General features: G+C 36.0%; 1 protein-coding gene across 1 annotated transcript in view; it reads right to left on the reverse strand.

Moving 5' to 3' along the window:
* Nucleotides 1-11,814, reverse strand: part of MCCC2 (methylcrotonoyl-CoA carboxylase 2 (beta)) — a gene marked incomplete at its 5' end in the record, with an annotated part of 21,800 nt that overhangs the window by 1,416 nt on the left and 8,570 nt on the right. Inside the window, 7 exons of the mRNA XM_009580972.1 lie at nucleotides 5,208-5,293; nucleotides 6,571-6,685; nucleotides 7,470-7,626; nucleotides 7,901-7,967; nucleotides 10,067-10,143; nucleotides 10,425-10,497; nucleotides 11,759-11,814. The exon at nucleotides 11,759-11,814 is cut by the window's right edge and continues 22 nt beyond it. Of these exons, the coding sequence (XP_009579267.1) occupies nucleotides 5,208-5,293; nucleotides 6,571-6,685; nucleotides 7,470-7,626; nucleotides 7,901-7,967; nucleotides 10,067-10,143; nucleotides 10,425-10,497; nucleotides 11,759-11,814 (631 nt within the window). The remainder of the gene's footprint in view (nucleotides 1-5,207; nucleotides 5,294-6,570; nucleotides 6,686-7,469; nucleotides 7,627-7,900; nucleotides 7,968-10,066; nucleotides 10,144-10,424; nucleotides 10,498-11,758) is intronic.

The raw sequence follows: 11,814 nt of genomic DNA on the forward strand, positions 1-11,814 counted from the left end.
TTCTTTTTTGAACTTACTTCAGTGTTGGCTAATGTTTAATTCTTTGCCTGTGGAAAATTTAAAAATACCAGAAAGGGACATGAATAGGGAGCCAAGACTGACTCTACCAAGAGAAAGCAGAGCCACTCCTTTCTAACTGAAGTTTCCAGCTGCAAATTTCGAGCTGCAAATTCCCAGCTGCAAATTTCCTATTGTTTGAAGATTAATTGAAAAAAAATCTATTAGACAAGAAACGAGATATTTTGCACTCTTCTCTCAATACTAAATGTGCCAAGCTCACTCTGAAAAGAAAGAGGGCTGCAAACTGTACACAAATACACGCTGATAAGCTCAAGGCAGCAGCAGACACTTCTGAGTCTTTTCCATCTTTGCTTTATTTCGCCATTTGCTATGAAAGTAATATTCATCAAATCAAATACAAACATTAAGAGACAGACAATGTATGATTTTTATTTTACAACAAATACATGTATCTATCCTAGGATGCACATTGTAATAAAGGACACCTGTAACAAGATGAGGCACGAGGGTTCAGACTCAGCTTAGGAGGCTGTTTTCCAAGTAGTAGAGAGAGAAGAAAAAAGATACCCAACTGAGAAAGAACGTTCCACCACAAATGTATCTTACCAAGGTGCAGCTCCCCAAGTAGAGGAGACTGTTACCCTAAATGGGGCAGAAGAGCAAAGCTGAAGTACAAAAGGAGAAAGGGGTTTGGAGAAGGGAAGTCTTTGCTGTTAATTGGGCAAAATTATGCCATTTCTTTTTTGGGACTGAATCAGATTAATCCGCTGAAGAGATGGAGAAGATCCCTACTAATAGTGAAAAGCAAAGTAGTTTTGTGATTTCAAATCAACCACAATCCCTTTGTTTTCTTAGGATTGTGAAAAAAACAACTGTAAGAACAATCTCAAAAATAGTAATTTCTATTTTTAGGCAAATTCGGTTTTTTTGACTGTTACAGGTTTGTTTACTCTGCAAATCAACTTTTTTTAATGAAGACTTGCAATTAACTTTTTTATTTATGAAACACATTGGAATTGAATGAAGGAATTCATACTTCTTAAAAGTGTTTAATAAATCTGCTAAGGGCCTGGGGAGGGCAGGGATGAACTGAATCAAAAAGAATCACCAACTTAATGTGGTACCTTCTAAGCTGCAACTTCATAGTGACTACCACTCTAATAAACACTTCCAAACATGAAGCACATTTTAATTGCAGATTTGTTTTTTTGTAACACAATAATTAACTTATCTTGACAACCACAAAGATTTTAGGTTGCATGGAAGTCAAGCTGCTTTCATATGGTCACTCCTGGCTTCTGCTTCTCTTTGTTTAAAGAAAACTACATTCTCTACTGGGATGTAACATTAATAATTAAACTATTAAAACCCCATTGCTAGAACATGAGTCACAACAACACTCATAAAATATTTGTAACCGAGACACTGTGAGTAAAAGAAATAAAGTCCCCAGAAGTAAAATGCTCATGTGATTTGTTATGATGCAAACCGCTGAAATCCTTTTAGAAACCTGTAAGCAGATTAATGTAACTCATTAAAAAGGGTGCTGCCTAATGACTCCCGTTAATTAAGACTCCTCACTGTGAAAGGTTCTAATCAAATAATTGATTAAAGTTTGATTAGAAAATACAACTGCAGGGAACAGTATTGCCATCCTGTACATATAACAAGTTATAATTTATAAGCAAAATTATATAAGCAGAGTAAATAGGGAAATTTGCTTGTATTTTAAGATCATTAGGGTATTTTCTTTCGCTCTCATTATTACCGCTAAAAGCTTGATTCAAAGCCTAATGAGGTCAACTGGAACGGTCACATCAATCTCAATGGACATTAGGGGTGAGGCAAACTGGTCCCCATATTTTAGCCAGAGGACAGTGTGAGCAAGCCTCCAAATGGGCTGCATCCGAGCAGTAACACGGACAGCAGTTTTTCTGCCCATCTATCATTCTTTCCTCTCAGTAATGCAAAGCTGTTCGTTGGACTTTTCTTGTTGGCCTTTTTGGTGGAGGGATCTAGTTAGCATCTGACAAAACCAAGGCTATCCAGATTCAGTACAGCACCCTGACGTTTGGCTGATGATCAACTTTTTTTTACCACACTTCGGACCAGACAGGAAGCATCCTTTAGAGGAAAGGGAACAGGTTACTTCTTCCCTCTGACCTATGGTGAATGCTTGCCAATAAGCAGCTGCTGGTGTTGGCTGACAAATGGGTTGGCTCCAAGGTACAAGGTGGCTAAATCCCTCCCTCAGGTACATTACTTGCTGCAAAAACTGTAATTCTACTTCATCTCATTGCTTCTGCTTGGACAGCCTACTCTACAGTAATAAAAACTTTTGAACTATCGGTTTGAGATCTTGCTTAGGAATTAGCAATAAATGAAGGAAAAGGCACACACGTGATAATATTGGCAGCAAGGCATGAAATCAGGGCAGAAAACATAAGAATATCTACTGATATACACAATTATCTCTACAAGGCAGCAGAAAGCAATTAAGAACTCCTAGACAACGCAGACTGTACCTGCATGGATTGAAGAGAGAGAGAAACCAGCCTGGACTGTCTTAACCTGAGCCAGTCACACACTGTTCTCACAAGCACTCCTCAGTGAAAAGGGGCATTTCCCTTTCATTGCTTTTAGCCAGATGAACCTCTGCGAGATTTCAGTTCTGACATCTGACTTCAGCTGGGCTTATTAGCTTGAGTGCACTCAACCACATGCAACCCTGACCCACGCTATTTCTCAGCCAGCTCACATCTGTGCACGTTAAGTTTCACTTCCAAGCTACAGGAACAATAAGAAGTACGTAACTACCCTGCTTTTTTAAATGAAGGACAGGACACCTAGCATTAAGAGCACTTCCTAACCCCGAAGCTAGGCAAACTTAAGCTATTTACTGAGGTGCCTTCTGGATTTGCAACCTAACTTCACAAAATGGCCAGATATTCTGGAAAATAAACTGGTAAAAGTTGCTCAGTAGAGAGCACAAAGCTGGTGTTAAATACTCAAGTTTCATGTCTAAAAATCACTGGACATTATTAAAAATTTAGAATCTGACTTTTTAAAATTCTAACCTTAATCTTACATGTAAAACTACTTTCTTGCAGATTAGTAACTTACTATTGTAAATATTGACAACAGTCTATTGGTTTTTGGGAGAGGACAAGTTTTTATATCGCTAACATACTGAATATATTGAATGTTAAATAAATCCAATTATTTTCAATCATGAGTACAAAGAGACTAGGACTGTGTTTCCAGTGAACATGTGAAAAAAAGCAAGTGTGTGTGTGTGGGGAAATCAAACCATTCATCTTCTCCTCCATGGTAGGAGGAGAATCTGTATTTTAAATACAGACAGTTTGACTCATTTTTTTAATGTTATCAGTGGAAAATTCTTCTCTTAAAATCCAGTTATAAAAAATGACAATATATGTCTTCATTTTCCCTTCTTGCTTCAGGGCACAAGGTTTTGTGACACAGGTACTAGGCTTGATCTTCAAGGAGTACTAAAAGAGATAGCACAAAAGTTTTTAACAGTTGACACCATCTCTCAATTTGGTAAATCCTTATGAAATTTAAAACTATTAAAAAGATTTAAAAAAAAAAAATCAAAACCAGTGTGCCACCAGAAAGCCCATGTCAATAACAATTCAGGATTTCACAATCAATTATATGTAAAAACTCCAATAAACTGTAACTTTGTAGCAGTGGGGTTGCACACATGCATAAAACTTCAAGAAGTTGAGAATATCTATGACTCTCTCCATGACTAACACATCGGCCTCTGCCACAAGCAAAGAGCAAACACTGACGAGACTAAAACCCTCCCTAAATCCATGACCCACATGCTATATGACTGCACCACTAAAATCTGCCTAGATGACAACACAAACCCTGTGCTGCACATCCTACTGAGAATACTTATCCCATCACAGCACCAGCCAGGGCAAAATGGCAAGAGCTTCCATGTGATGAACGCACTCATTTGATTAAACATTAAAACGAACATGGATTCCCTAGGTACAATTTTTCAGTTAAGTTCATTCCACTGTCCCAACAGAAAACAGAGGAAAAGCTACCATTAATTTTATATCTTCCTTCAGATCATGACAGAAATTCATAAAGGAGCTCACTGATGCTATGCTGCTACAGCTATGCTTTATCAAATTTGTCACACATGAGATTAAGCAGGTATCAAGTTAGACAAAAAGGCCCTCAAACTCCTTCCCTTATTGGCATCTCTATGACACTGACAGAGTATCTCGCACCCACCTGTTCACATAATTTCTGCCCATGATGCCCACATCAAGATTTATCATATCCCACCCACTCTGTACTCAGTTTGTTTCCAGACTTCCCAGCTTGCAGGTAAGAAAACCATCAGTAATTCTAATTCAGCTACACAAAAGCATACATACAGCAGACTCCACAGTTGTATGAGACTAATATTCTTTCTGCAAAATGAGAAGCCACAGAGGCACAGTAAAGCTCTGTTACTACGTGCTACCCTCCACCATCATTAGCAGCTAAAAATGGAGAATTAGCTTTTGGATACCACAAGCAGAAAAATGTGCAGGAAGATTAGTACAGACAGGGTGAAACTCATGTTGAGTAACAATCAGAAGCCAAGAAAGCCTCCAAGCTAGTTGCCAGAAGTAACACTCCAGGATGCCACCTTGCTTCATTAGCCTAATGAGTTTCTGGGCATTTACTAACCATTAACCTGAGCACAAAATGCTGCAAAGGACTTCTCAAAAAACATGAATATGCTGCATCTATCAGCTAATGCCCTATCCAAACTGCTATCATCCAATACAGTCAACTACCAAGATCACGACCTGATGCCCTGATTGCAAATGGCTTCAGATCCTCCAGAAAGTTCTCTTTTACCAGTGGCCTCTTATACTTGCAGAATCCCACTAGCATGAATTTTTCCTAACACACATGCAGCCACTCATTACGCTGTTCAATGGACTTTAGAAAGGTGACCAGATACTGCACTGGCAAGAATGATATAAAACTTACCCAGAATAAAATACATAGAACATAAACTCCATGCTACCATATCATTACTTTGTTCCAGATTTCTTTGTTCTGCTGTTCTTCAACACTACGATACAGATGTTATTGTTATGTCCTGTGATTACAATTAAGTTTTGGAAAAGTCATTTATATGTTACCTTGCACTGGAATAGTAAGGGTTTCCTTCCTCCTCGAACCTCCTAATGATTGGCTCCTTCAAAGCTGCTTCATCTGCCTCAGATAACTAAAAAACCAGGCAAATAAACAAGCACAGATAAGACACTCTTTAACATTTTCTTTCACAATGACAGCAGAGCTTTATATGCAGCATCAAACTTGAAGAAACTGCCTAAATGATCTCCCCAAAGTTTTTCCCCCTTTTTACACATAGTTATCAATTTAGCATATTTGACAATGAAATTAAAATACCACTTTTCAAAATGGGTGAGTGGGAAAAGGAGAGTGAAAATATACTTAACTGAGTGTAAGAATAATTGGGAATTAGCATCTGAAAAATTACTGGAACTACTGTACTGAATAAACCGCGTTCTGAGTTGCCTTTGGCAACATTTCTTAATAGAACAAGTCTGTGCTATTCTAACACTGGATTTCTCTATGATCCAGAGTGGTCACCAGTGTAATTCAGAAAATTTTCAAGTTTCTAACACATTTTACTGACATTAACTACAATTACATTTCTCAACTTCTTTCTGGCTATCATCTTGCCCATCTTAGGGATTTGGGAAATTACAACAGAGAGAGATGAGGGTGAATATATCCTATCCACAGAAAGCCCAAGTAAAGTGTATAAAAAAGAACTGTTGAGATAACATGTACATACCGCTTCATTATTCTGAATAACTACTCATGATAAATACAAGCAATTTTAAGACATCACAATAAAATCACTTCTTAGGGGACCAAGGCACCAGTACAAACATAAACCATGTCATTTAAAAAACACAGCAGAAAAGTGTGTACTGAGAAACTAGAAAAGATTATTAAGCAAAATACCACTAATTTTAAATTAAAATGTTGAAATGAGTCAAAACCTTTTCCAAACCTCTACAGGCTTCTGCTGTTACAAGTTTCGTAATTCTCAGTCACCGAACAATTTGAAGATCAGCTTTCTATAAAACTGCCTACTTCAAAAATAATTGAAAAGACACTTTGTTCTGACATATTTCTCCTCATGCTCCCAAACCAGGGCGATCCCTGGCTGCTTATCTTGGGCATAACTAATAATCTGGTGCACAAAATACAGAAAGATGATGATATGAGAAATACTCCTCTTTTTAAGCAAAGACAAGAAATGTCATGAATGATCTTCACATTTAGAAGATGTAAACAATAACATTTCACAAATGCTTCATGTTTGTAAGTGCACTAGGTGGCACTGGGAGAACAATAGTTGATTGGTGTCTCACTCTGTAACATCCTCTCCTAGCTCTTAAAGTGAGCAACTCCAATGAAAGAGTAAATGATAATGACATTTCTGCAAATGAAAGAGGAAAGATGTACCTGTTTTCCCTCCCTTGCTTTTTGGTCCTTAGCTATTGTAGCTAGAACAGTTGCAGCTTGTTCCCCTCCCATCACCGATATGCGAGCATTTGGCCACACATAAAGAAATCTTGGACTGAAAAAATACATATTAAATATTAAAATAAGACATTGCGTTATTTCCTAGTAAAGAACTAATTCTCACTCAGCTAAGAATTCATTTTTATGCACGAAAATCTTACAATGTATTGGTTTTTAAAGAATGCAAATTAATGTACTTCAATGCTTGCAGCATTATGTTTGAAAATGTGAAAATTCTGCTCATTTCCTGTATTCAAGCACCTTAAAAATGTATTTCTCTCTTTCTTGAGTCTTTTCATCTCACACACCCCCCAGGAATTTTTCTCTTTAAAAATATCACCAAGTTCAATAGTATCAGGGACCTTGAAAAATGAGAAAAAAATATATATGAGTCATGTCCAAAGGGTAAAAAATAAAATCCTAGGGGTTCTGCAAACATTACTCATAAAAACAGGCTCATTAAAGTGAGTAAAGATTTTTTTATGCAAGCTGGTACTCTTCATATGAATGCAGAATAAAGGACCAGCCCATACTGCCTAATGATTGTTTAGGACTGTACAATTTTTCCTCCAAGAGCTAAAATGGAAGAAAAACATGCCAACACATTTACATGTTAGAAGATCTCCTCCGTCACCTAACTCAAGGTTAATCATGAGTCTATCAATATCTACAAGTTTGTCAGGTTGTTATTTACTTATGACTGTATTCACTGAAAACTGTTTCATTTTCCAAATAGCACAGCTTCTGCAAGAGTTTAGAGAGTTTTTCAGAATGGTACTTCAAGGTTCTGTTCTCTTAACTTAGTGTTATCTCCTGTCATAATGTGAAGTAACACTTACCTATATGCTCTTCCACACATCCCATAGTTTCCAGCTCCATAAGAACCACCAATAATCACTGTTATTTTAGGTACACTGGCACAAGCTACAGCAGTTACCATCTTGGCACCATCTTTTGCTATCCCTCCAGCTTCATATTCTCTACCAACCATAAAACCTGAAGAATTACAACATGAAAAAGAAGGCTCACTAACTTTATATTATTATACTGTGCTATATGTCATACTACGTGCTTTATAGCACATGCAGAAAAAACTGAAGAACAAATCATAAGACAAGGCCTTCACCAGCTGCTGACAGGCTGATTTCAGAACAGGCTGGAGGTGTCAAGTACAACAAAGCACACAAGATGCTGTCTAGAAGTCATAGCCTCAACAGCTAACAGCAAAGCCTATAACATAGTGAAACCTCAAAATACTGAGCTTATTCACCTGTAATATTCTGCAAAAACACAATGGGAATATTTCTCTGGCAACACAACTGGATAAAATGTGTACCCTGTGGAGAGGAAAGAGAAAAAAAAAGCACCATTAAAGCTGGATCACTGAAGCTATCACTACAGCACTCTGAAGTCTGTGACAAGTCTCCTTCCATTGAAGTCCATGGGAGTATTTGCATCATGAAGTGCTGTACTAATTCTGCTTCATCCAAAGTCAACTGCAAAACATGCATTCACTCTAGTAGAACTAAGAAAATGCCAAAAATGTGTGAGTTCAAGGGTAAAGCAGAAATAATATTAAAAGAATTACTGCTGATACTGAAAAGCTCAACTGTTTTGATTCAGCCAATACGTAGTTAAACCAAAGACATCTTTGCAGCGTGGAATCTGACATCGAGTTTCCTAAGACTGTGTCGTGGAAATTAAGACAACCAGTCAAAAAAAAATATCTCCCCACTTCCTGTACAAAAGAAAATTATTCTCTGAAATTGGGAAAGGCCCACATACCGTATTTGCTCATGGCCCTGCCATATGCTGTAACACTCTTATTTCTCAGGGCAGACGCCCTCTCCCCATTTTCTAGGAAAAGACCATTTTCCTAGCAAAGACACAAATAGTAGATTCCAAGCTTCTGTTTCAACCAGAAATAATCTAAATCAATGAAGTTCCTCAGGTTATTTACACATTGCCGGTGGTAAAAAAAAAAGGTATGTAGCACAGCAATTGAAAAAACCTCTAACCTCTTCACAATACAAAAGCAGCAAAATTTACAAAAAGAAAACAAAAAAAGAGAAAAATCATAAAGCATCATCTTTAGCCAGCTTTTTCAGAGAAGCACTCGAAAAGCATAGTGATGATCATGGGAAAAAGATGTGCCACAACTCATTACAAAAATGGAAAAGAAAAGACAAAGAATATTGTTTGTAAGATTATGATGCTTAAAGAAGCAACATCATCTACAAAGGCCTCTCTAGAACTGAAACAAGTGAAATTAGACCATCTCCTCTTACAGAATTGATAGGCCAGCAAAAGTCAGCAGAAGAAGATTCCTTACATTTTTTTTCATTGGTAGGAAAAAAGTTGCAGCACTAAATTATCAGAAAAATACTGAAAGTATTAGAAATACTGAAAGAGTTATTTTCAGCTTGGAAATAACTGTGTTAAAACAAATGCTAGCTGAAAACAATGCCACTTACTGCAGTGCTACAAGATGAAAGTATTCCTTCAGTACATGAAACTCAATTTCGTGTATTATTTTATTACAGCAATAAATCAAGTAAAATTACTTCCTTCCTCCAAATATCTCATCAGGGCTTCCTTTTTCCTATAGATTTTCAATACTGATTTCCTCACCATTAGTTTGAGGAGCCTGCTAGAACAAAACTACCATATGTAATTGCTATTACAAAAAATTCAACTGACAGTAGTTTCTTGAAAAAATAAAGAACTAAACTCAACAACATAGATCAAGGTAAGTAACCACCCTGCCATACCCAGAAATTCTTTATCACCACCAATCCTGCAAGCCCAATCTGTAAAGCACTGTCAACTGTAATGCAATCACAATATTCCATCAAAGATGCTCTTTAATTCACAAAACAGGTATTTAGTTCACAGATTTTAGGAGACTGCTTTCACTCACTAGTCTAAGCTAGGACCTGCCGCAGCAAAGTATAAAAATTAAATCTCTGGTAAACTAATGAACTGAATACTGGAATCCAGGTTTGAAATTGCCCTGTTATTACAAAAACAATGATGTGATTTATAGCAGTGTATCACAGTTTCAGTTAGGAATCACAGAGGTTAGGAATTATAACTAATAGGGTATTTTATGCAATCAGCTTGGACTTTTCTTGTAATAGCTGTAAGTTTCAAGATATACTATTTCAACTGTGTTGTAGTCACACAAATTCAAATGCTGTTTTTCTAACTGTATTTTCTTATTGACCTATCTACTGCATATCAGAAAATCTACATAGCACTGTTTCTAAAATATGATCAATTATTTTTACAGCGTATTAAGCTATTTCATGTTTACATGAAAAACGTGGAGCCAGTCCACTTCCATTATTCAAAAAAGTTCCTCATTTCAAGAGCAAGTTATCCATCAGAAGTTTTGTTTCTCGATGTCAAAGAAGCTAATAACCTATTTATTTACCTTTTTTGCTGACTCTGAGAAAAGAACTCCATTGTTTCCAATAATTCCTACTGGATAACCAAATATTCTTGCAAATCCTGAAGGAAAAAGATAAATTCGTAAATTTTCACATATATTTATTTTACCATAGAATATAAAGGCAACTCTTTCTCTTGGTAACAGAAACTGCTATTCTTTTGAAGAAAAACTTTATTAAAAATACCAATGGGTGAGCCAAACAGAATGAATCCAACTATAAAACCAGTGGGAACATATATAGAATAATTATAATATATCAATGGGTGAGCCAAACAGAATGAATCCAACTATAAAACCAGTCGGAACATATATAGAATAATTATAATATATTTCTAAATACCTGTAATTAAAGTATCCCCATACAAGGCTTTGAATTCATCAAATTTACTTCCATCTACAATTCTAGCAATGACCTTAAGAAAAAATAGAAAAATAAAATTAAATTCCTAATCCTTCACAGTTTTTAATTTGTTTAGAAAGAAAAGCCATGCTAACACATAACTTAAAATAAATGCTTTTCATTTAGAGACCATCAAGCAGTCCACCATATAAATAATCTGGATGGCAGGCAAAGCCCAATTACTTTTTAAAGTGTGATTTATCTACATGTTTATAAAAAATGGAATTTCAAGATTAAGAATATTCTAACTGAATAGTTTAAATTATACAGGAACAAAGTTTTCCTGATTAGCTAAATTTCAAAGAAAAACTGCTACCTCTGGTTATATTAAACATTAATCAATAGACTCACATTTATAAAGAGAAAAACATATACAGCCATGAGTCAGTTTCTTAGAGATAACTTTATTTTCAGCTTTGCTTAAGTTTGTGACATACAAAAATAATGGAAGATCTGTTCTGAGGTTTCTCTGAGATGCAAAGGAGCCATTTCATATAAATATAGATCAGTTGCTAGCAAGACATTTGCCACAAGATATTTATTTCAACTTTAAAAGAACATAAATCCAAGCTATTAAACTTTCAAGAGTGTAGTGTAAGTGTGACTCAATAAAAGTGTTCATCATTTTTTCCCTTAGTGCAAAGCAAATCCTAGTAATTTCTGACAAAGTATTTTAAGAAAGGTACATATTAAGGCTCTTCCTAAAATAAATACTTGGTTGGTATTGGGATGAATATGGGATCTGCGCAAAATATGAGACAGGATGTGGTCTCGGATGAAGGTACCGAGGCAAATAATTACACTAGACCTGCAGCAGAGTACAATAGTCTCTGTATGTGGTTGGGAGAGCACTGAATTATTTGAGGTGCTTATACTCCATAAATTTTTAAATATTTGACCTTTACTTTCACAAGAGTAACAAAAAAAGAAAGCTATCACATCACTCAGCAAATCTATAGAATGCTCTGCCAACGCAACGTTCCCTATTTTCTGGCAGCTTTTTCAGAATGTTATCAATCTCTCATCCTTGCTCATCCTTCTTAAAAGTATAACCAAAAAGTATTATATTTTCAACATGTCATTGCCATTGCAATGGATCCGCTGGACAAAAATACAAAAAAATATGTTACAAGGTGTTATGAAATTTAAATATTCACTATATACCCCAAATCAGATTTCTGTAGACAAACCATGATGATATAAAGAGTGATTTCCTGCAAGAAAACTGAGTGCATGCATGTATAGGCATGCAGATCTTGCATTTATATTCATACCTCTTTGACATCGAAGTTTCTTTTTAGCTGGTCACCAACAATTCCATACATTTCAT

This window comes from Fulmarus glacialis, unplaced genomic scaffold (genome assembly GCF_000690835.1).
Source record: "Fulmarus glacialis isolate BGI_N327 unplaced genomic scaffold, ASM69083v1 scaffold4847, whole genome shotgun sequence".
NCBI lineage: Eukaryota > Metazoa > Chordata > Aves > Procellariiformes > Procellariidae > Fulmarus > Fulmarus glacialis.